At 41.5% G+C, this 24911-nt stretch overlaps 1 protein-coding gene across 12 annotated transcripts in view; it reads left to right on the top strand.

Annotated features, from left to right (window-relative positions):
* The first annotated feature begins 353 nt into the window (after window positions 1–353).
* Window positions 354–24911, top strand: part of stxbp5l (syntaxin binding protein 5L) — a 127055-nt gene continuing 102497 nt past the window's right edge. For 8 of the 12 annotated variants that reach the window (XM_074694680.1, XM_074694677.1, XM_074694679.1 and 5 more), the window contains exons 1-2: window positions 354–1031; window positions 16081–16178. In XM_074694680.1, the coding sequence (XP_074550781.1) occupies window positions 864–1031; window positions 16081–16178 (266 nt within the window). In that variant the 5' untranslated portion in view covers window positions 354–863. The remainder of the gene's footprint in view (window positions 1032–16080; window positions 16179–24911) is intronic. The other 4 variants (XM_074694688.1, XM_074694685.1, XM_074694686.1 and 1 more) reach the window with 1 other exon arrangement.

The raw sequence follows: 24911 nt of genomic DNA, 5'->3' as shown, positions 1-24911 counted from the left end.
GAGAAGGAGACGGGGGAGTGGGCGGGACTTGCTGGGCACAGCTCTTCAGCACCGCGGACAGCTCCCATCTCTTGTTTATGGACTGCAGACGAGCGACACAAAACCAACCTGGATGTCTGGATGTTGCACAAAAACAACCAATCAACAACCAACCATACCTTCATCTGCAGCCAGCACGCAGCCTCCGTGTTGCTCTCCACTTTATCTCCGCGCTTGTTTTTCTCCTGTTTTCACGGCCTGACTGTGGAGTTCAACCGGGTTCAGCTGCATTGCCTCTGCGTCTTGGGTTTCGCTCTCCGTCTCTTCTCTTCAGTGCTTTGAAAGTGCTTTTTGGGCCAGGGGTGGGTGGGGGTGGGAGTAGGGTGGATTGACCCGCTAGAATTCATTTTATCTGACTAACGGCTGGTACAGTCAATCACCGCCGCTCGGTGTGCAGGAATATGTTCAGGCGTTGGGATTTTATGGACCCAGCTTTAGGATGCCCGAGCAACAAAAAGGAAGTTGAGTAGTTTTCCTGGTTTCTGTGCATGCTCTGATATGAGACAGGCGACCTGCATCTGCATCACTGGTTGTCGCCCTCAAAACAGCTGCTCAGGCGCATGTGACTGTTTGATTCTCTTTCCCTTTTTTCTGTACTTGACAACAGCGAGAGCAACAGAGAAAATGAGGTGTTTCAGTTACTTTTGAATAGCACTTGAGAGTGAGTGGGCCGTCTTACCTTGCTGGCACTGCAGGGAACGATTTTTCTTTGCTGGGCTTCTTCAGATTTGGGATCTCGTATCTATAAGGGGAGGATCGGAAACTCTGGGAGAAGGAAGGAGGGTGGTCTCTGCCACTCACCAGAAGAAGAAACACGATAGAAAATGAGGAAGTTTCGGAAAGTGTTAGACGGTTTGACTACCTCTTCCCCTGGAGCGACTCTCGGATCCCCATCGTGCAGCAGCGGGGCCGGGACTCCCACCGCGGCGCCAACTCCGAAAGAAATCGATGTCCAGGAGACTCTAGTGTCGGAAAACTTTCAGCTCTGTAAGGTGGGTTGATGAGAAGTTTTACTTGATTTCAGTTCACAATGCATGAGGATCAAAGGTTTCATCTGTAACACTCTGGCTTTCTAAAATGCAGTTTCACATCCACGGTGCGTGTGGATGGAGTGATCCCCACTAGCTGTAAGCTTAATGAACACACTGTAATGACGTGGAAAGGGATGTTGAAAGTTAATGTGGAGTGAGTATACAGTCACTGCGCTTTTGGATGGCCTGCTTCTCTGACTGTGTTTTAAGTTCAGCACCAAGGATAGCTCATCCAGTTCAGTTCTCTGATGTGAAGCTGTGTGAGACAAATCAGCGCAGAGACAGAGACAAGTCCTCGTGGTTCATGTTTATCTGCAGTGACGGTAATCTGCAATAAAGCTATTAGTCACCCATTGTTCATGAGCAGTGTGAGGCTTTCCAGCGGAACTTCAGCACGCTGAGGTTGAAACGTGTGCAGGCTGCACTGAAGCTCCCACTGCTCTCTGCAGTCCGGCTCCTGAATACGCGCACCGTCATCGTCATGTTGCATTGGCTGCAGTAGCCTAGCTTACACACATGTGATAAAAACAACCCGAAGGAGGTAGATGAATAGGAGCCCCCTGGTTGCATCAGCAAACAGGCGCGATTGGTGTAGAAGCGATGATATAACCGGTGTCCCTCCCTTGCATAAAGCAGAGTGCACAACAAGCCAGCAGAGGGACCTGCAGTAGCCTGCAGTCCTAGCTAATGTGCTTTCACCAAAAACAAGAAAGCATGATGGAGTGATACAGGGATGTGGATCAGTCAGTATTCTATGATTTCATTCCTTATCCTGAGATGTGATTGCACATTCCATTGAGTCAGAGAATCTCTAGTTTCTTTTTCTGTTTTGCCCCTTTCTTCCTGACAAGACAGAATGACGCTGGTACTGATGTTGGTGTTCATGGTGGTGGTGGTGGTGTGTGTGTGTGTGTGTGTGTGTGTGTGGAGGGGGGGGTATGATTCAGAAGCTCAAAAGAATGCTGCAGAGCACCCTCAGCAGGCTGGCAGTCACACAGGCAGACAGAGAGAGGGAGGAGAAAGTGCTGGAAAAGAACAGAATGATTGCCTGGTTTCATGTAGGCAGCTTATTCCCCTTCAGTAAACAGCTTAATGCGTGGCTGTCCTCGAAGAGTCTGAAACAACTGAGCCACTCATGACAAAGCCACAAATCCATGAGTGAACCCCCAATTAGCAGAACCATGGAAGGGAACGTCTTTAATGGAAGTCAGTGCAGCTCAGGCTGTGTGTTTATATTTAGCCTATATCTCTGTAACTTCTTGTTTATCCCATATAAAGACTTCAATTAGAATTTTATTAACACTCAGAGCAGATTACGAGACATTTTCAGAAAGTAAGAAAAGAAAGAAGACACCCCTCTGACCATTTTTTAGTAATGTTAATGTTGTCGTGTTTTGTGATACGGCAGCAGACCTACGCTGAGACTCTGAACCCATTCCTCTTCTTTAAATCTATTCATTCTGTATACCACAGAAACTGGTTTACTTTCATCCTTAGTAACTTTTAGAAGTTAGTCATGACTTATTTCGGCATCGTGCAATGTGGGAGGATGCAATGACTTCTTATGTTTTGATTTCACAGTTTTGTTTTGTATCCATAGTAAAAATGCTGAAGCAACAAATTGAAGAAGATCTAAAACAAAATGTCATGCATGGAAATGATACATTAAATGGGCTGATAGAATGGAAATGAGGCTCAACTAAAGCAATAAATCAATTAGAAATTGGAAATTATAAATCACTGAACTTTACTGAGAAATTTCCCTTTGCTCTAAACATAAAGCCTATTTGGAAGTGTTAAAAACTGCAGGTCTTTAAAGGGGACATATCATGCTGATGCCTGATTTAATACTTACAAATAATATAATAAATTTGGAAACAAGCCTTACACCCCTTGAATTAAAAAAAAAAGAGATATTGTATTTTTTCTGATATCCTAGAACAAGATTTGATGCCTCTGAAAATAGGTCATTGACAGTTGGCCGCGAGATTTCAACCGTTGTGACGACACGAGGATCCTTTCTTTTTATTGGGGTAACCTGATAAAGCAGCTCCTCCTCTGTGATGTCAGTTAGTCACACAACCGCCACCGAGGGATACACCCACCAAGAGCCGACTGACTGAGTGCTGGATGCAGGGACTCTGCTCTGCTGAGCAGCTTGGCTTTACATGGTGAATTAGCAGTTAAAACACTGTAGTTCTAGCAGACGTGGTAATACTTGTGAGACTGTGATATTTGCATGCTTGTTCTGACATGCACTGTGAACCTGGACCACAATAATGCTGCGGTAATAACATAGTGACAAACTGATGGTAGAGGTGATCTTTTGACTACACTTTCAGCATGATGGATAAAACAGACAGAGAAAAGTGAAGGAGCAGGATGGAGCCCTGTTATAGAAATAGTTTATTGGTGAAGTCTACCTATATTTCCACGTATAAACTATACATGTTACAGTACCGCTTTGACTCACCACACTGAAGCGTCCTGAGATGATCTGTGTCCAGGTGGATTCTCTTCCTCCTGAACTGCAGAACCATCCGAGTCTGTCTCCGGGTCCAATACAAAAGGGCGTATCCTACACTCTGCCATTTTATTAGTGCTATCAATGCCTTACGGTGAAGTTTTGGCAAACAGCAAACTCGCTCGGTCTGCCCCATCCAATATGGCGATTTTGTAAATACTGCCATGCTGCAAAAACCACCCCCTGGCTCTACCCCCTCCGCCCCTCTGATAGAACTGACCAATCAGAGCACAAAGGGCTGTGACGTTGTGAGGTTACTGGAGGTCATTCTCCAAACGGAGCGTTTCAATGAGATCTTCAGCATGGTCCAAAATGAGGATATTGAGAGCGCTATTGTGGAGCAACGAAGGAACTAAATGACTTGTACTGAGGGCAGAAATGCTTTACAGGCATCCTAGTCTGGCATAGTGAAAAGGAGAAACAAGCATGATATGTCCACTTTAAGATTTTGCTTTAGGCTGGCTGGTGAGATTCCCAAAGCCACACACACAAACTAAAAAAGCAGAAGTTTTAGCAAAAATAAACATGTTAAGAGCCTGGTTAAAAATAGCCGGGGTTTGAATAGTCCACTTCATTACTGACACACACTGTAGTTGGGGACTTGTTATTTCCAAAGATATTAAACCAACAGGTTACCCATGTCAGGGCATGGCTCACCAGACTGACCCTGTTTACAAAGACGTCAGGGGCTTGTCTCTTTGCCTTGTCCCCTGTGGAGAATGGGCTTCAAAACTCTGTATTAGAAACACATGGATGAAGTTACAGACACTACAGACTTATATTAAAGTCTATAAGTGTGACATTGTACCATTTAGTTCAGTGTTGATAATTATCAGTGTAAAGACTTGTAAGTTAAAAAAAGACGGCATGTAAAACAGACTGCACAAGAAGGGCATTGGGATCACAGAAATTTTAATAGATTTGTTGTGATATTTGCCTTATAAATCATTAGATAAGACAAACAATGTTGGAGACTTGGAGCCAGTAGCTCACACTTAATAAACTGGAAAAATCATCTATTACAAACTTTCAAATAGCACAACATTCAAGAGTTACAATGTTACGATTCCATATTTCTCAAGTTTTAATTTAAAGGTTGTAAGTCATGAAATAAGTAATAATAATAAAAAACATAATCAGGTCAAAGGGTTCAGAGGTGTAACAGCACGATGCATGGACACCACCCCTGTCTCTCAGCAGAGCCCACACATGCTCCTGATGACTCAGTGGATTGTCTCCCTGTGAGTTTCACATTACTATGTGTCAACTGGCTGTCAGAAGCCACAGTGTGGGATACATTATGGAGAAGTTAATGTCACGCTGATAAGACAGAGGCGGAAAAAAAGAAATAGGAGGAGAGTTAGCTATCTGCAAACAAGTGGCTCAGTGGTAGAGTTGTCGCCTCTCGACTGGAAGGTTGGGGGTTCGATTCCAGCTCCTGCAGGCACATGCCGAAGTGTTCTTGAGCAAGATGCTGAACCCCAAATCGCTCCCACTGTTGCTCAGTGGTGTGTGGATGGGTGTGAAAGTGTTAGATAAAAACTGATGGTTTCTATAGGAAATCCACCATCAGTGTGTCACTGTGGTGTGACTGGGTGAATGAGTGGCCTGAGAGACTAGAAAAGCGCTGTATAAGTACTGGTCCATTTACCATTTACAACAATGAGCTCATATTTTCTTTGAGTGGTGCTTGTATAGGTAGTTCTTTGATGCTGTAATAAGGCCATAACAGGTGTAAAAGAAAATTTGACAACATTATATTAATAAAAAATTCTACCAAGAATTTAAATAATAATGAAATATAAAACATTCAAATTCAAAATGTTTGTGTATGTGTGTGTGTGTGTGTGTGTGTGTGTATGTGTGTGTGTGTGTCAGTTTAAGAGAGACAAACAGCCGCCTCTTTATTTTGTGTGGGTTTTCAAATCCTTTGTCCGTACTTTCTGTGGGACAAGGCAACCTGCCCATTCACCTCATACTGTGCAAATGAATTGGAACAAGATTCACAAACAGCTCTTCATTTGTCAGAAAATGTCATCACTTCACCTGTTTTACAAACTGTTTTAAGTATGAAGTGTGCATTTAATGATCGGTTGTTTTTGTCTTTGTGTGAGGTTTCCCTTTTTCCATCTTTTATTAATTTCTTTCTTTTTTTTTTTTGGTTATGTGGTAAATAGATAATACCATGTAGCAAACTCCATTTACAAGAAATGAAACCACTGTGAATGGGTTAAAAACTGCAGTTCTTTAAGAGTCCAACTGAGACTTTGGAAAAACTGGAAACCACATACACACCACTGGGAAAGGACGATTTTTAACCACCAACAGAAACGTGTTTAAAAGTAGGGCTGCAGGAATTTCTGTTGCTTGGTAGTAAACACACCATTCAAAGTGGGCTTCTCCTCCTTGGCTCAGTGCCAGCAGCAGCACACACTCACAGCCTCTGACCGTGACTCCATGAACACACTCACCAGCCCAGTAACCACCTGTAGCATCACGTTTCTATGTGGGAGAGACTCCGAGATGGCAAGTAATGAATTACAAATACTCTGTTACTGTACTGAAGTAGATTTTTCAGGTACTGTGTACTAAAAGTAGTTATTTCTCTGACAACTTTTTACTTTTACTCAGTTACATTTTCAACAAAATATCAGTACTTTTTACTCCTTACATTTCCCCAAAAGGCTCTTTACTTTATATATAAAGCCTAAGCCTGTATATTTTTTAGTTTTTGGCTCTGCAACACCAATGCGTGTCATGTGTTTTGGGTTTTAAAGGACGCAGGAGAAGACACAGCTGTGTGTGTGTGTGTGTGTGTGTGTGTGTGTGTGTGTGTGTGTGTGTGTGTGTGTGTGTGTGTGTGTGTGTGTGTGTGTGTGTGTGTGTGTGTGTGTGTTGTGTGTCAGAGCAGGTCTGTCACTCCGCCCACACCACTAATGTTTGGGCAGCTGCACAAGATGGACAAAGGTGAGGGTTCCATTCCACACGTCACAAGAGCAGCACCTTCGTTATTTTCATCTGTGGCCCCTGGGTGTGTCACCCACAATAACACAACACCTGTACAATCAGCGTTCAGAAGTGTGATGTGTTAACCCTAAGTGTACAACACAAATTCCTAAAGGACTATACAGTGAAGTACATTAGGATACTATGCAGGTAGTGTTTGTTCAAACAATAACATGGCTGCAGTAGACTCCATATGAATTATCCTATGTGCAGAGAACAACAGTGTAGGATTATTGTTACCCAGAATGAGTGTGGATACCAGGGTCAGTTGTCCAGAGTAACAGGGGTTTTATTTAAACATTCAAAGAGAAACCCACTGCAGCCAAATGTTGTCTCTATTAAGCAAAAGATCAAATTGTGAGAAGGTGATAATCAAACTGCTCCTGTAGCCTGTGTCACGGCACACAGAATGAAACCCAGCTCTCTCCTACTGCCCACAGCCTTTCAGCTCCCCCTGCCACCTGTTTGACAGGTGATTTGAGTTCTTCATCTCCAGAGAGGGGTGGAGCACCAACCTGCAGAGTAGAACAGAGAGGGGAGGGGGGAAGGAGTGAGCAATACCACAAACACAACCCATATCACTGTACTTTTTGCTTGAGTAGACATTTGAATCAGTACTTTTTTTCTTTTACTCAAGCCTTTTTTTTTTTTTTTACCAAAGTATTTTATTTCAGCTCAAGTGTGGAATCAGGGTACTTTTGCCATCTCTGGAGAGACTTGGCATGTTAGCACAAACTCATCAGTTCTCCTGTTGTTGTGCTCCCCCTGTCATTGACACTGTCTTTTTTATGTTCTTAAACAGGATGAAACTGAAATGCAATTTTGTTGCTCTGAAAAGTGAATGACAAATAAAACTATCATCATCGTCATCATCATCATCACAGGTATTTGACACATACCTGGTTAGCCGAAACCCAACTCACGTTGCTCTTTGTTTTGTGCTGCTCTTTGATTTGTGCTGCTCTTCAAATGCCAAGTGCCTGAAAGCGAGAGAAAGTCGAGCCAAGCTTCACCCTTGTTTAGGAATAAGCTTTATCTATTGAGCACTGGGCGTGCTGTGATTGGCTGAGTTAACCATGCTTACTCTCTGCCCAGGAACGTCCCGAAACAACCCAAACATAAACATAAAGGCAGGGGAGGGGGTTGAGGCAGACACAGACACTGACACACATGTACAGAGGCCCATAAAAGACAATCAAAGTTGTAAAAGACATTCCTGTGGATTCTACCTTGAAACATTTTTTTCTAAAGCCATGACATAGAAAATATATTCATACCTTATCACTGAATTTTATCTTATAGCCAAAGTAAGGGTAGTTGAGAATTAAGAATTGAATTTCTAGCTATGTTAAGAGAAAATGACAGATGATTGCAGTACACAAGGATTTATGGCACATTTCTGACCAGGGTCCTGTGTTTTTTGTGTTAGCACAGTTATGCTAACCATAAAAGCATGCAGCAAACAAATTAGTTTGTGGTTAGTTTAGAGACATAGAACATGTAGTCAGCTGATTTTGTACTATGGGGGGAAAAACGATTGTTTCATCCTTTACTATCAAGTAGAAGGCAAGACTGTGATGCCATGACTGAATCACTGATGAACTGGTGAACAAACACACACAGGAGAGTGCTCTGCAATTACACTTTTCAAATGGTGCATGTGAGACTGTCAGCCCATTCATCATCTGAAGAGACATATGCTTAACATTCATATTTGACCCGTTTAGAATCTGTATTTAATATAACCAGGTGATCAATGACAGTGGACCAATGCATCTTCCAGAAAATACATCGATAAATAAAGATGCACAATTATAAAGTAATTTCATGTTTGTAACTTTTAGTGAAATTATTCGTGGAAGCTGTTTTTTTTTGTTTTGTATGTCTACATTCAACCAGCAAACAGTTAAGAGAGACTAGAGCCGCTGTGGATTTATTCCTATTCTTAGTTGGTGGACATCAATCTGGAGGACCTGAGCGTCAAGCTGTTAGCTCCACAATTAGCAACCTACAATACCTCTAGAACATCCTTGTTTGAAGGATAAACAAGGATAAACATGGATAACATAGAGACCTAGTCTTACAATTGCCTCTTTTGCCATTCCCAGAATGTCCACACTAAAAAAAGAGTAGTATAACAACCTGATGTCAGCATCCTGTATGCTTCTCTTCAACAGATGTGTCCTGTAAATGACTGTATCTGACTGTACAGTGAGATACTTCCTGATTTTAAACCGAAGTATGAGCCAAAACACTGCCACTCCTCTCAGTGCAATGAGCAGAGAGTGTATTTTTAACACGCCGCTGATGGAAAATCAGTGAAACTGAATAATGCATCCTTTATATAACAAGGAATTTATGCCATTGGCTTCACATGAGGTTTTTGTTCTTCAACTGTACAGTTGCTCTACCTTAAAGTAGCAATGGACTACCATTGTGCCTATGTGTGGTCACCACCTCATCACAGACATAATGAGCAATTATTGAGAATCTCTGATTACTTTTGAGGGGCCACAAGCATTCAGTACATTCACCAGTGGACACACTTAGAGCAGTGTTTCCCAATCCTGGTCCTGGGGTACCCCTGCCCTGAATGCTTTTTATGTTCCTGACTCCAACACACCTGATTCAAATGATCAGCTCGTCATCAAGCTCTGCTGGAGCCTGATAACGAGCCATTCATTTGAATCAGGTGTGCTGGAGTGGGGTAACATCTAAAACATGCAGGGCAGGGGGTCCCCAGGACCAGGGTTGGGAGGCACAAGCCACGTATACATGGACCCAAATATTCTGCTTGCATTTGGTTTAGTTGCTCAAACGGAAAGAATTCAACCTTTGTATACACCTCATTCTGAAAGAAAAGTGCCAATCTAAATGGACATTTAATCGGTTTCACAGGGGTGGAATATTCCTTTCCCCAAACAGATTGAGGTTTCATGTATCCACTCAAACTGAAAGTTGTCAGGGTGCGTTTTTGCAGCGCATGCTCAGATATGGTGTAAGACGCAACTAGAGTTGTTCCTCAACTTTAAAAATGGCGGCGAGCCGTCAGCACTGGACTGCTGCAGAAAGTTTGTTTTTAAACCAAACTTAAAAGAACTGAACATAATTTCAAGACTGGACGGACGACAAACTCACAATACGGAGTATTGCAACACCGTGATAAACAAACTGTCATCCTCCAGCTTTGATAAATCTTTTGATGTTTACGTTTTTCTGCGCATGCCTCAATGACTATTCTGTTTGATTACAGCGGCGCATGTAGACCAGAGATTGGAATATTCCTTTCCATGTATACTATTGTTTTCAGAAAAGTCATTCGGAAAGATTCCATTCGCAAAGACGAAAAACTCCTCATGTAACCGTGGCTACTGACTTACAGTACAAACTCAATGTCTGTACAAAAACAACACATTAACCAAGACAACTGTACATCTTCCTTAAACTCAACAATGCAGGACTAACAGTAAGTAAAGTCCATTTAGGCTAACAGCACATGCATGAGGTACGCTGCTCTGAGAGCTTTGCTGGCTCTGTTTACGCTGTCACTCAGTCAGAGCCCCTGGGACCCTGCAGAGGCCTTCTCTTTGCCCCCCATTACAGTTTTAATCAGCCTGCAGCTGCTCAGCTGTCTGAAGAACATTACTCCTGCCTCCTACCAGATGACTGTTAATTTTAGCATTGCAGCAGCAGGCAAAATGATGTGTCACATTTACATCAGCAGCATCAGGTTTATCATTGTTGTGTTAGTTATTCATTATATGTTTTTGTTTTAATTTCTTCATTTTTATTTTCTGAGGTGGAGAGATTGATTTGTTTGCCCAGTTTCCCCCAATTTCTGAAAAACTGCCCATTTGATCATTCTGTAGTACACATGCTCACTGCAGTCTAAACTTGAAGCTTTTATTTGCTCTTACGCCACACGTAGCAGCTTGTCAGTCACCTTGTTCAGAGATGGCTTCTTGATCATGTGTTAAAGCTGGCTCCAATATAATGAGGGAAACAACACAAAGGAATCAAACGTTATACTTGATTTAAAACCACGGAATAACTGAGGAGCTGAAAACTAAACTCTGAGTTGTTGACAAGCAGGAGACAGGGAATGACCGGTTAATTGATTTATCATTTCTTAAATGAAACAGTTAAGCATGACTGCAAGTTTTCATATACATCATACTTCTTGCCTTCTTGCCCCCCCCCCCCCCCCACACACACACACACGTTCTCCACACACTCCATTCTCACCATACATTATTCAGTACTCATCAGTGCTTCTGCTTCTAACAGCACATCACAAATGGCCCTCACAACCATTTCTTTATTTAGTCTTGCTCTGTGTGAGCACAACCGATCACATAGGATTTTGTTGTGTAGATTAAGTTCAGGCTTTTAAATATGCTCACTTAATTTCTTCTTTTCAAGCTCAGAAATACCAGTGAAGGACCTGCTTTGGTGTCACCATGTTTCACAACAGAAGGGCCGAAGCCGTCTCCTATTTATTTATTTATTTTCCAAAGAGATTGTCTGTCTTCAGTAGTATCCCCATCCTCCTGTTGTTCTTCGAAAAACTATTGAATTGGCTCCTCTTCTGTATTTGTTGCTGTAAAGTACATTCTGTAGAAATCAAGGACAACCGCCTCCTACTGTGCTGTACGGAGCCATTATTGACAGAAAACTATGGAGTGTTTTCTCTAGCCAGGCTCATACATAGCTGGCTTGTTATATTGTTCACCAAGTCAATAACTGCTGTGTAAGAGTGGTCATTATTTTCAGAAATTACTGTTTTCACAACTAGTCATTTCTGGAAATAATCAAAGAAAAACTTTTACTGTGCTGTAGATACTGACACAGACTATTGAGGTTTGTTTTCTCAAGCTGGACAACACAAAATCATTGGTTTTATATGTTGTTGTAGTACTCTTCACAAATCATACGGTTATTCACGTGTTTAAAATAAACAACAAAAGCTGTTAACGTCAGTCAGATTGAGCTGCAATCAATCCCATTCTCATACCACGATGACTGTGCACACCCACTCTATGTGCCCATTAACTGACTAAAGAAAGAAAAATCTACTTGCTCAACCAGTAGCTGAGTACCTCCCAAGCAAGGAGACACTAAGTGTTGGATATGATAAAAACAGTGTTTGCTCAAGGCTTGTCCGAGCATTCAGTGAAACAGATTTGATGTAGTGGGACATAGAAGAAGACCACAACTGGATTCATCTGTCACAAGTAGACCATCAAACAATAAATGCCACTGGAGCAGAGTGTCTTTATGTCTACTGTTCCAAAACACCACATTATGAACATGAGAAAAACCCACCAAACATTACTGAGAAAAAAGTCGTACGGACAGGAAGCCTAACAATTGTAACCACCACGACAGTGAAGCTGGGGGGGACTACCAATGGAAATTAGCTTGGTAGCTAGATTTGGGTACATTACATTTTATTTTTTTAAAGTGAGTATGAATGAACATTGTCCCTCCTTATCAAATAAACTAAGTTGAATTGAATTGAAGCTTAGCCAAGCTACTGATCTCAGTTATCCTTGCAGCGGCCACAGAAGCTTCAGATAGCCATGAGAATGAAATGCTCAGGCCCAGGGCATGAGGTGTCAGCTGGGACAGTGGTGTAGAGCTCAACATCACAGCTTTCTGTTAAAGTTAATGGAGTGTCTGAAATTTAAGGTTAATTGGAAGCAATGTTAATGTTAGTTCCATTAAAAGGATTGTGTTTGGTATGTTCACCATCACTGAATCTCCAGATAAAAGTTTGTTTATTTATTCATTTTTTGATTTGTGATTGGACAGCACTTTGTGTGTTTATTTGCTCTGTAGCACCCCCCCCCCCCCTTTTTTTTTTTCTTTTTTCTTTCTTTTTTTTTTTTTTAGCAAAAGACAGAAAAAGAAATAATGACTACTCTTGTAATTAAGGAACAAATGCAACTTGCTATGAAAAGACAGTGTCACAGGGCCCTCTTTCTGTGGGGATCTAACAAATTCAGTCTTTAACTTTTCATTTTTAGTCCAGAGAAAAAATATCTTTCCCAAACTGTTCACAGAAAACAGTCCTTTCAGTAACAGGTCACAGTAAATTAAAGCAATCAGCATTTCCATCTGAACTACAATGTCATGATGCAGAAGTAGAAATAACACTGCCTTCAAATGGTGATGATGGTAAGTTAAGACTAGTAATGAAATTGAGCTCATCCAATCATATATTCAGTTTTTAAATAAAAAACGTGTCCCTCCTCTGCCAGTGAGAATCATTCAGTCAGAAACAACGGTTTGTGTTTCTGCTTTGAGTCAATTCTCAATTCCCATCTTTGGATTTTTCTATCCTACTGTGATGATCCATGTATGGGGATACTGAAGCTCAAAGAGCACTTGACTGGCTGTGGTAGACATAGGTACTGCTTGCTATTTATAGAACACAGGATCTAGACCAGCTCTGCAGCTGAATGCCTTTTGTAGTGAGAGGCTGCTGTGTAGCATGAGACAGTGTTAGTCTTTAGGGGTTGTCTGAGTGTGGTTACCTTGGTGAACATCAGATTTAAAGGCTTTCACAATAGATAGATAGATAGATAGATAGATAGATAGATAGATAGATAGATAGATAGATAGATAGATAGATAGATAGATAGATAGATAGATAGATAAGAGGAATGAGCAGCAGCAGGATGAAAAAAGGCAACTAATGCCATCGTCCAAAAGCAGCAATAACTCAATTATCACAAGCAGGGGTGTTGATGGGTTTTCATGTATTGAGTCTCCTGGACCCACAAAAGAGGATTTGAGTGGGTCCCTGGGCTATTGAGCAAGTTCCTGTTCAATTTTTACATCCTGAGAAACTGCACTGTTTAAATGTTGGTATAATGGGATTTTTAGAATCAGCACTCATGTATATTGGAAATGTGTCCGATAAAATCTGAAATCTGACAAATTTGTTAGGATTCAACTGTCAGATGTACGACACGTAACATTCAAATGATATCGTGTTTCCACTATAGTGTTGCTGTAAATCAGTCAGACTGATGCCTGTTTACTTTTTCACCTGATTATCAAGAAGTCATTGGGGTGAATTTGTGTGCATGGCTTCATTTCCCACAGCTTATGTCCAGCTTATTTTGCACTGCGTCAAATGTCAAAGGTTTGTCTGGACTTCTTCATAACATGTAGCACAGAGTAACAAGAATATCCAGTTTGAGATGGTCTTTGGAAACATTGTGTTTGCTTTTTATACCTAAATGTCTGTTGCCATAAATGTTGCACCTGTTGCACTTACACAGCTTCTCAGAAGACTCTGTGTAAGGGGGTTGCTGTACACAGCCGGCTCTGTTGACACAGAGGGCTCTAATTTCGTGGCACAGCGCAGGGGGCGCAAGCCTGGCGCACCCTGCGCAGTGTTAATTTCGTGCGGCGCACTGCCGTGCGCTGCCAATTTGACAACTTGGTAGACCGTCTGCACAGAGACGGGTGTGGCTGCGCGCCAGGGGGAGGTGTCAGCAGGCTCATGTTGGCGCAGTGACAATTTTGTGCCAAAAACAGTGCAGAAAGTGCGCTGAAAGCTCGCCAGCTCCAACCTGGTCTATTCTCAGTGCAAAGCAGAGCGCACCCTCCACAGCTGTAATTTGGTGACAGGCGCACATGTGCGCACATGTCAACAAAGCCTCAGAGGCAGGTTTCCAGAGTGTCAGGCACATTTTAATGCAATAAACAATCACAGCAATCACTATTTAATGTAACCGTCTGAACCAGCATATACATTTATATCTATATTAACTGTCCCATCACATCTGATGTCAGATTAAAGCCGTTTGTCATAATGGAAAGTTAACCTGACGGCAGCTGGAAATTTGATGCACATCTTACAATTAAACAATAAACAGCCTTAACATCTGATACTGAGTATATATCTGGTTCTCTCATTTCATTTAATTCAAAGAAAAGAGGGAGAGAAAAGACAAAGAAAAAAGAGACAAAATAAATGTATGTCACTCAGGATTTACCCGTGATTTCCCATATTTCTCTGTTTAAGTCTTTATTTTTAACATGATCGAAAAAGATGGAGTACATTGTTGTAAGGAGGATGAGGCGGAGACACCAGGAGAGTATACAGTATATCACCAAAGGTTCTGCTATTTGGTGATGACAAACCAGGAGTGCAGGTGGATCAAAAGTATTCTGAATGGATAAGCCAGCTGTGTAACTGTCTCTTCATTTTGTTCTCCTATTAATGACAAAGGAACAGATTAAATCTGTCCCGGGAGCTGGCCCACACGGTGACGCGCGTCGTGTCCTCTGATGTGCCCCGCTGTCCATTGACCTGCTGCAGGGACAGCGGCTCTGACCAACTCCACTACCAGGCCTTTCTGCGGTGGCGGGGATCACTCAGACCAATCAGACGCTGCGCCTCAGCCGCAGCGCATTTAAAGGCGAGGAGAGGCGCTCATTTGATTGGTGAAAACTCACTCACGGCTTTTCTCCTCCCTCTCTGCCATTTGCGCGGAGGGAGGCTTGGACGCACACCTCTGCGCTCCTCTGCGCCTTGACTGCGCCTCTCTTGGCACTGCAGGAAACTTGCAAAGTGCGCCGGTCATGCCCTGTCTGCGCGGCAAAGGCCGGCGCAGGGCAGTTACTGTTTCTCTTTTTCAAAGTTATTACAGCGCACATGCGCGCGCACACACACGAACATGTGCAGCTGTAGCTGTTAGAGCTGACTGACAGATGATCAAGGGGTGATCGGCTGACGTCGTTATCACTGAAACATGTCGCTTCATGTGACCGGAGGAGAGGATGTCCCATTGCTCTCAAAACAAATCTCCTCCATCCTCTCTTCTTTCTTCATTTTCTCGCGTCTCTCTCATGCATCTCTGGTGGGAGGGACTAAGACGCAAGTGAACAACACAAGTGGAGGGAGGAAGGATGGAACTTTATCGCTTTGAGACTCACCCGCTGTCTTTGCAAACTCTTTTCACTGTCACTGCTCTGTAGTGATTCAAAGTTCAAAGTTGGTCTGCTCCCTGGGGCCCCCTTCTGGCTTGGGGCCCCAAGCATTTGCCTGACCTGCCTTTTGACATGTGGCCTCTGCTCATACTCCCTTTTTTCTTGTACAAATTAGTATTTTTGATCAAATATGTGTAGATATCTCACCACTAGATGTTCTCCCAGTTGCCCTTGTCTTCCATTCACTCACTGAGATCAAACAGATCTGAAATCTTTTTCCTTCTGTTAGGGAATGGATGGTCAGGCAGCATCCATTATCTCTGTGGTTAATGATCTTAGATTTGCCAACAAACTGACTTCTGTTGCCAGACTACATAGAGCTCTATTTGCAAAATTTAAATGTGTCTATGAAATTGCAAGGATGAAGTGTAATTAAACAGTTGGCAAAATATTAACAACGTGAAAATTATGATGAAAATCCAAATTACATTTACCTTCATATCAAATGCTGTTGTTGTTTTTTTCTTGCAGACTGTGCGTCATGGTTTTCCTTACCAGCCCACTGCTTTGGCCTTTGATCCTGTGCAGAAGATCCTTGCTGTTGGTTCCAGATCAGGAGGTGTAAGGATGTATCCTTTAAATTTACTGCACATATGCACATACATCACATTTTAAATCTATGGTTGTGCATCTTTCCCATGACCTGGTCATTGCCACTGATGCACATATTCAACCACTGCCTCATTTTATACATGTGCTGACATTATTTAATCTAGATAAAGGCACATATTACAAGCAAGAAATCAAGGATTAGTGTTGGACCTAAACATTCACAGTGTATCACGGTATATTTTCAAATAAAATCCCCTTCCTTCCTCATCATTTTCAATTTCTACAAACCTGTAGAATTGCTGTGGTGTCTCCAAGCGGGGCTCTCCTGCTTCAGTCCCTGCCCCCCACACTCATTCTCATCACTCATTCACCCTTGTCAATTTGTGTGTGCGGCTGTCATGTCAGATGCACAGAACTGTCCATCCAATGGTCTATCCCCTGGGTAACCCGGTCACAGAGATGGGAGAGGATACGTGAGTCCAACCCAGGTAGGAGATTACAGTGACATAGACACCCAGGGTTTTTTCTTTGCTGTAGGGAGATCTGCAGCAGAAGGAAAAACAGTGATTGATGCTGCAGCAGCTGCACTGCTTTTTGTGATGAAGTGGTTTCTCTGTACATAAAGTGATCTGAAAGGGAAAGAAAATATGGAAAATACGTGGGGTGAAAGCTGAGAAGAAGGGTAAAGGTGAACTGCAGTGTTTGAAGTCATTAGTAATGATTGATAGCTATGAAGAAAGGTTGAGATTTTTTTTGTACTGAACCCTTTGAGCAACCCATCAAATGCACTGACATACTGCAGACACCTGCAGTGCCTCTATTATTTACAGTCAACACTCTCAGAAGCACACATTTTTCCCTTCTTACCTTTCTCTCTCTGCATCACCCTTAAACATTTTATGTAAAAGGACATTTGTCGGCTTCAATTCAGCTCAGTTCTCTTTTCAGCCTCTGTCCTTCAAACCCCTCCTGGATGCCTTTTCTCTGTCTCTCTCTTAAGAGCATTCGATTGTTTCATGTAACCTTCTGTCAGCATAAATACTTTGTATTTATTAGATTCAGAGTAATTGTTCATACCTTTTCATAGGATGGATCATTCTACATCAAATGTTATTGCTGCACACAACCAGAAAAATGTTGTAAAGCTAAGGGCTACATATGCTCAATTTTAGATATAATCTAGCATATTGAAGCAATATCTATATGGACTTTGATTCTAAAGCTGGTAGCAGAAGAATTTCCATTCACTGTAATTTTATAAAATACTACACTTGAATTTCAGTTTTTAATTATTTATTCATTTTATGTTATTAGCTTTGGTTGTATAGGGGCAGATTATGAATGGGTTTGTTTTCATTTTTGTTTGTCCAATTACAGATGGGATTCTTTATAAAGGTGGAACCTTGGTGGTGTGGTAGGTGTGTTCACCCAGAGGGTACAACAGTTTTTTGACCACTGTATGCTGTACGCTATGTGCTATATGCTGGGGCAGCATGGTGCTGCAGGGTGAAGAAACTTTCTGTACCTCTATTAAAGGTCCCATATTCTGCTCCTTTTCTGCAGTTTAATATGGATCATTGATGTCTTCATGAAATGGTAGTAACATGTTTTGGTCCAAAAAGCCAATAAATGAAGCACAGCAGCATTGTTTCCAGGCTCTCATAGCTTCTCTGTTCAGAACGCTCTGATTTAGTTGGCGTGACCTTCATATGTAAATGAGCCACCGCTGATACCGCCCTGCTCTTCAGCATCACTGAGAGCGGCACCACGAGCTCCGAGTGCACAATGTTTAGAAAACAGCGAAGCTCGTTTACCGTAACATTACAGGCTAAAACAACAGGCTAACTTCAGCTAAAGTTAGCATCCTGAAGCTAACACAGAGACAGGGGGGGCACTGAGGAAAAGCTCTTACATCTGCTCCACAGCACACAGCATTTAAAATACTCACATTTCCAGGGTCCGAGGTTTGTTGTCGGATGGTTGCTAATGCGCCTGGATTCAGGACCAGTGCTCTTAGGTCGCGGTCACACTGGCCAATCGTGCCGGGCCTAAGCACGCTTCAGCCGTGAAACACGTTTGGAAAGTGTGACCGCAACTGTGCCGTGCTCAAGCACGATTCCCTTCTGTGCTTCGGCACGCTTCGAAGAGGTGGGCTTCGGCACGATTTACTTCATGCACGAGCACAAGCACACGGACACCGCGTGCGATCCATTACAAATAATTACCGCGAGCGCATCTCTCGACAATCATTTTAAACGAAGCAGGGGTGTTAGAGGGCTGTGTTGGTCGAAAACAACTTAACATAAGTCCAAAAGTTTAAAGTTGTAGCAGTGCTCTCTGTGTCTCATTGTGCTGACTCTGATGAGATCGCGCTTCATGTAAACAGATGCTTCACAATGACGAAGGCGGGCCGTGTGCGTCTGTGATACCCGCCAAAGTCTGGTTCATATTGGGGTAGTGTGACCACCGGTTGTACTCTCCAGCTGGGGAACAGCGCTGCAGGGGGGCAATCGTGCTTAGGCACAGCACGTTTTGGAGGGCCAGTGTGACCGCGCTCTTAGTCTTTGGACAGACTCTTCTCCTCTGTTTTTCCCTAATGGTGGGATGAATTACCTAACTCTATACGATCCGCAGAGTCCCTCTCTACTTTTAAGACATGTCTGAAGACTCATCTGTTCAGGGAACTCTTAAGCACCTAAGCTGAGCCTTCTCCTCTTTGTCCTCAGTGGTAGAATGAGTCAGTAGGTCTAAGACTCAGATCTTAGTGAATTTTCAGCACTAATTACTGAATGTTGTTGAAGGATCAAGTATACTGTTGCATCAATTAATTGTGGTAAATTGGTTTGATTACTCTAAATTATTAAAAAAAAAAAATCTTGCACTTCATAGCAGCACCTGCAGCCGAATAACTTGTAGAACTTTTGCCACACTAACTAGGTCTTTCTTTCTGTCTAAATTCTTGCTTGTGTTGTACGTCATTTTGGCATCGGCTAAATAAAACTGTAGAACTGTATTACTGGTTTGGAAAAAGTAATGTGCTAGATTAGTCGCTACAGAAAAAAGTGCTCAAATTGGAGTAAAGCGTTACTGGCATCACTGGTTGGTATGCCCTGAAGTTGACAGTATACATTTCTCACATGTGTGTCGTGACTTTCAACCTATATGAAATTAAAAATTCCAACTCAAACAAACTGTTTATGATGCTTAAAGGCTTAATAACTGCAATAAGTGCCCTCACTTCTTCTATCAGTATATGAATTCATGTGGTTGGGACAGTATTTGACTGATTTCACTTGTCTTAACACAAGCATTTGTCTGACAAAATATTCACAACAACATAAGACATCTGTTGGCAGAAAAAGAGATAACAAATGTTGTTTGTTATAATTATGATTATTATTTTTCTGTTGTCATCTTCAGACCCAGTATCTGTTTAGAAAAACAGATACAGACTGTAGGTGTGTTTGATTTTGAAGAATTGTGAGCAGATTAGGATTTAGCATTTGTGTGCGAAAGCTAAGCACAGTGGAAAAAAGTTCCCCATTCCTCCATGTGTAAGCACAACCTCATACACAGGGACTTGACTTTGTAGAGAATAAAACAGATTTGTTATAATGTTGGGGAAAGCATGGACAATGTATCTGGAGTGTCCAGTTTCACCAGTTTCACATAGCTTCCACAGGGCAGGCCTGCTCTGGTGGATGGTGCAAAGAGAAGATGTCCTTAAGGTTGGTGCAGTGGGTTGGCAATGATAGTCTCTGCTGCAGCAAGCTCCTGGGACACTCCTCTCACAGCTTGGGGTGAGATTACTAAAATATGCTGAGATTTGTTTTATTGAAAGCAAACTGAACTGAAAACGTGTGTGCGTGTGTGTGTGTAGCAGACACACAGGGGGTAGTGTGTCTGCTTGCTCACTACCCCCTGCCTGTGTCAATATCAACATTTTGTGTGCCTCTGTTCACACATATATTCATGTTGGCCTCAGTGTTGTTGGCTCATGTGTAAACAATGAAATTGAATGCTGTTTCAACAAATGGCTTACATAATTGTTTAATCCAAAGTCTGACTGGCAATCACTTCTCATGACAGGCAATCAGTTCCACAGAAATCAGAACAATGCTGACACTGGGATGCAGAGAGGAAGAGTGACAGTCGGAGAAAAGAGGAGATAAGAAGAGGGGTTTGAATCTTTTTCAAGAGGTTTATTAAAATCACAGCTAAATAGAAATTCTGCAAATCACAAACAGATTGTTTGGATTTATTCTTGGGCAGGGTGAAAATTTAAGATACTTAAGAATCATTTTTTTACCTCTGCATTTATTACCTCACTGTCATGTTATGTATTTATTTATTATATATTATATTATAACATTATTCAAACAATTGTTTGACATCACAGTTTGTTTAATCAGTCTTAAGTTTTGTCTTTAGAAAGTACACAAATCATTTTGTGGAACTTACTCTAATATGAAGTATCAGTGGGGAACCGTGGCCCCAGCCACTGGGCCTTCAGTAGGACCATGGGACCACTTGTGGCAATAAACAATCAAACAAAGAAATAAAAACAATAGCCAGAACCATGTGATATGGAAGTTCAGTATATTGATAGTTTTGCGGGATTACAAATTTATCATGTGCCTGAACACTGCAACACCTAACACAACTTCAAACACTTAAAAAATTAAGATATAAAAAAAAAAAAAAAAAAAAAAACTTAAAATCAATCACTATGCTCACAATGGGCCTCATTCACGAACAGTACGTACGCACAACTTTGTGCTTAAATCGTGCGTACCTTTAGTGATATACTGTATACTCTCCCAGTGTCTCCTCCTCATCCCCCTTACAATAATGTACTCCATCTTTTTAGATCACGTTAAAAATAAAAACTAAAATAGAGAAATATGGGAAATCACGGGTAAATCCTGAGTTACACACATTTATTTTGTCTCTTTTTTCTTCGTCCTTTTTCTCCCTCTTTTCTTTGAATTTAAAGAAATGAGAGAACCAGATATTTACTCAGTATCAGATGTTAAGGCTGTTTATTGTTTAATTGTAAGATGTGCATCAAACTTCCAGCTGCCGTCAGGTTAACTTTCCATTATGACAAACGGCTTTAATCTGACATCAGATGTGATGGGACAGTTAATATAGATATAAATGTATATGCTGGTTCAGACGGTTACATCAAATAGTGATTGCTGTGATTGTTTACTGCATTAAAATGTGCCTGACACTCTGGAAACCAGCCTCTGAGGCTTTGTTGACATGTGCGCACATGTGCGCCTGTCACCAAATTACAGCTGCGGAGGGTGCGCTCTGCCCTGCGCTGAGGTTAGACCAGGTTGGAGCTGGTGAGCTTTCAGTGCAATTTCAAGCTTTTCTTGACAAGAGCCTTGAAAACGGAGTTTCAAGTAATCCAGCAACCACACAGTCTTCTCCGTTACTTTCCGCCATTTCTCTTCACGTTCTGCCAACAAGATCTTCTCTTTTCTCCTCACGCACTCACAGCTACAGTTAGGCGCTTATCCATTAAGTATTCGCGAATCACTGGAAGATGACAGGAAATGATCCCGCCCACAACTTAACAAAATATGATTGGCTAAGACAGCTGTCATTGTCAAATTATGTCCACATTCGCTTGAGTTACACAGGCATTGGTTACAGTTACTGAAGGCCCTGCCTGCCAGAAGGTGTCACTGATTTACCCAGATACCATCGAAAGGAAAATTGGGATTGGTCCATTTCCAGTTTAATTATATTAACCCATTGTTTGCCAGGACAAGTTTATAAAAATAATATAAAACTCATTGTGATGATTTCAGTGAGTAAAATAAATAAAAACAAAATAAAACAAACAACAAAAAAAATAATTACAATAAAATAAGTACAAAAATTCTTTCAATATTTTTTATCAGGCCTTCACTGAATACCTTGAAGGCCCAGAGGGTTCCCCTCTGTGAAGTATACATGCTTAGCAGGCTCTGTACGCTGTGTTAAATATGTAAGAGCCTTCCTTGCATCTTATCTCAGTACTGTATCAGTATTAGTAATTCGCTAGACTTGGCTGAAGCTGACATGACATGCCCTCCGCCATCAACATCATTTACTGTATTTTCAGCCTTGCTAGGAATTTACTGACTCTCCTGAGTAAACTAGATATGTTTCTGACATCAGTCCAATGATGATGGAGTCTGCAGATGATCCCTATAGGGATAATGTTCTCACTACAGTTGCGTTATTGTCAATATGTAAACCTGATTTGAGCATGGGTACACATTTGGTGGATGTTGTGTAAACACGTAGCTTCTGTTACAGCAGATTATAACTCACTGATTCTTAGAGAGTGTGTTTGTCAAACAATACCATTAGATAGATTAGGACTCTGTCATTGGCTTTGCTCTCTATGCCAGCAGGCCTGAAAAATATTTTTTTATATTGCCAACACAACCCAGCTACAGCAGGAGCTGGTCACCACCTTCTTCTGCACAGAAAACAACGTTCTTACGTGATGTCTGGCATCCTTGTTGCAACATGTTACAATGGATATGAGCACATACATGTGATAAAATACATATGATAACATCCATAAAGTCGTGCTTTTCAACAAAACTTTTTCTGGACTTGATAACTTATAGGAGCAGCATTCAGTACATGAACCACAGCAAAGAGCTTTTTTATTATTAGTGCCAAAGGTGACCAAGCAATCTTTCAAATGGAGGATTGTACAAATTAGCATTGAAGTAAGAAAATGTGGTTCACAGATGACTCTCATAAGGTATTGCCCTAAATGATAAGGGGTTTCCTGTAAAGGTAGGAACTGAAAAAAGTAGTTTATCAGACCCTGCCATTGTCCTTCCTTTGTATAAGTTGAGTTGAGACCAGAGGATTGTCACCTAAAATAGCTTTTTAAAGGGGCAGTGAGAAGTTTCTGAGTGAGCTTGGAAAAGTCTCTCTTCTAGATATATGCCTGATCCTAATCCACACTTTAAAATGAGATTATCGGTGCTAATATTACTGGTTATAGGTTATTTTAAATTCCTACTTCTTAGCTTCCCAATTGGGCAACCAAGACCAGATTGATTTATGGCATGGCTAGGTCTCTATGACAACACCACGCCAGCTGACAAAGTTTAGAAGTGAGAAGAGATAAAACACAGAGATCTGTGCTTTTCTCTGTTGAAAAAGATTTCTGTGATTAACTTTGTAGTGATGGTGGACACTGGAGCCAAACTTTCAGACAGAAAAAGGACAGAAGAGCAGAAGACAGCTGAACAGGAGAGTGATAAAGTACTGTATCATTTCATTACATTGGGACTAAACTGTTTGTACTAATGCTCATCCCAACCCACAGTCAGCAGTTATTCTGCAGTGGTCTGTTCAAACTTGAGAGTCTATCAATAAAATGAAGAGTGAGGTTACGATAGCTCTGATTGGTAGATGACTGGCAGGTCATAACCAGGATTCACAAACGTTACACATTACAGACATGTCTTAGAGCACCGGACTGTCAGCTGTGCTAAATATCGACAGCTACTGAACTACATACAAACTGACAGTGTTTACTTGTTGTCACATTAGCCTACAGATGTGTCTGAGCACCGGGCTGCTGATGTCACTACTTATAGCCGGCTACTACTATGTCTGCTTGATGTCATGTTTCCAATCATAGCACTATGTAACTGTACTGATAAATAGGCAAGACAAGGCAAGGCAAGGCAAGTTTATTTGTAGAGCACAATTCATACACAAGGCAATTCAAAGTGCTTTACAGCTAACATAAAATAAAATCACAATAGGCAAAATAAAATCATTGCAAATACCTTACCTCTGAGCGTTGTATTCAGTAAAAGTCGTCTTGAACAAAGAAGATTTGTATTGATCTGACCTCCATTTAATTCCAAAACAAACACACACCTCGCTGAAAGTCATTTACGGCAGTGTGCGTGAGACTCGGGGCCAGAAGGTGGCGAGGGAGTCCAGTTAAAACAGATCCTCCTCATAGCATCTTTAACTCAATACCCACTGGCGTTAAACGATAAAACGATGGATCACAGCGTGTAAAAATTCACAGATCACAAAAGATTGGGAGATACCTGGTTTTATCATCAGGGATTGAAATAGGAAAACTACATGGAAGTGTCTGCTGTCTGTAGCCAAGACAACAGAATCTATTACTGCAAATCTGCTAGACCCAACTGTTCAGGGAGCAGTTTCGCCCTTATTTCCACCAAGCAGTTCAAGTTTGGTTTGTCTCAGTACAGCAGGTTTGAAGTAGCCAGACACATTCCTCCATTTACCACTGTTTACATGGTCCTCATCTTCTGCGTTATTTTCTTCCCAACCCTGTGTCTCCCTGTCTTTCCTCTGAGATCCAGAGTCCATTCTTGTAGAGATGGTGAGGTAGTTGGGGAATGAAAGGTCAGTTGCCTATAAATAAAAGCACTGAGGATTGTTCAGGACATACCACTGGTATATATACATCACTGATATAAACCACTACAGAACTCAGACAATGGAAGTAATTGAAGAATTAAAAAAAAAAAAATCTATTACAGTTTTTCTCAGTTGCTTTGGTTATTTTTGCAGATCAGAATTGAAATTCTCAAAACAAATTGTTCAGTCTTCACATCATCGTGTCACTTGTGCTCACCAAAAAGCAGTTTCTCATTCTTTGAACAAGTTGCAAATGCTTTGGGGCATCCGTGCAAATGTTTCTGTACAATTCTTTGATGTTTCCTACATTATCA

The sequence above is a fragment of the Halichoeres trimaculatus genome, unplaced genomic scaffold (genome assembly GCF_033239565.1).
Source record: "Halichoeres trimaculatus isolate MK-OKI-2021-1 unplaced genomic scaffold, fHalTri1.1 fHalTri1_scaffold_19, whole genome shotgun sequence".
NCBI classification, from domain to species: domain Eukaryota; kingdom Metazoa; phylum Chordata; class Actinopteri; order Labriformes; family Labridae; genus Halichoeres; species Halichoeres trimaculatus.
This window is presented reverse-complemented; position numbering and strand designations above follow the sequence as displayed.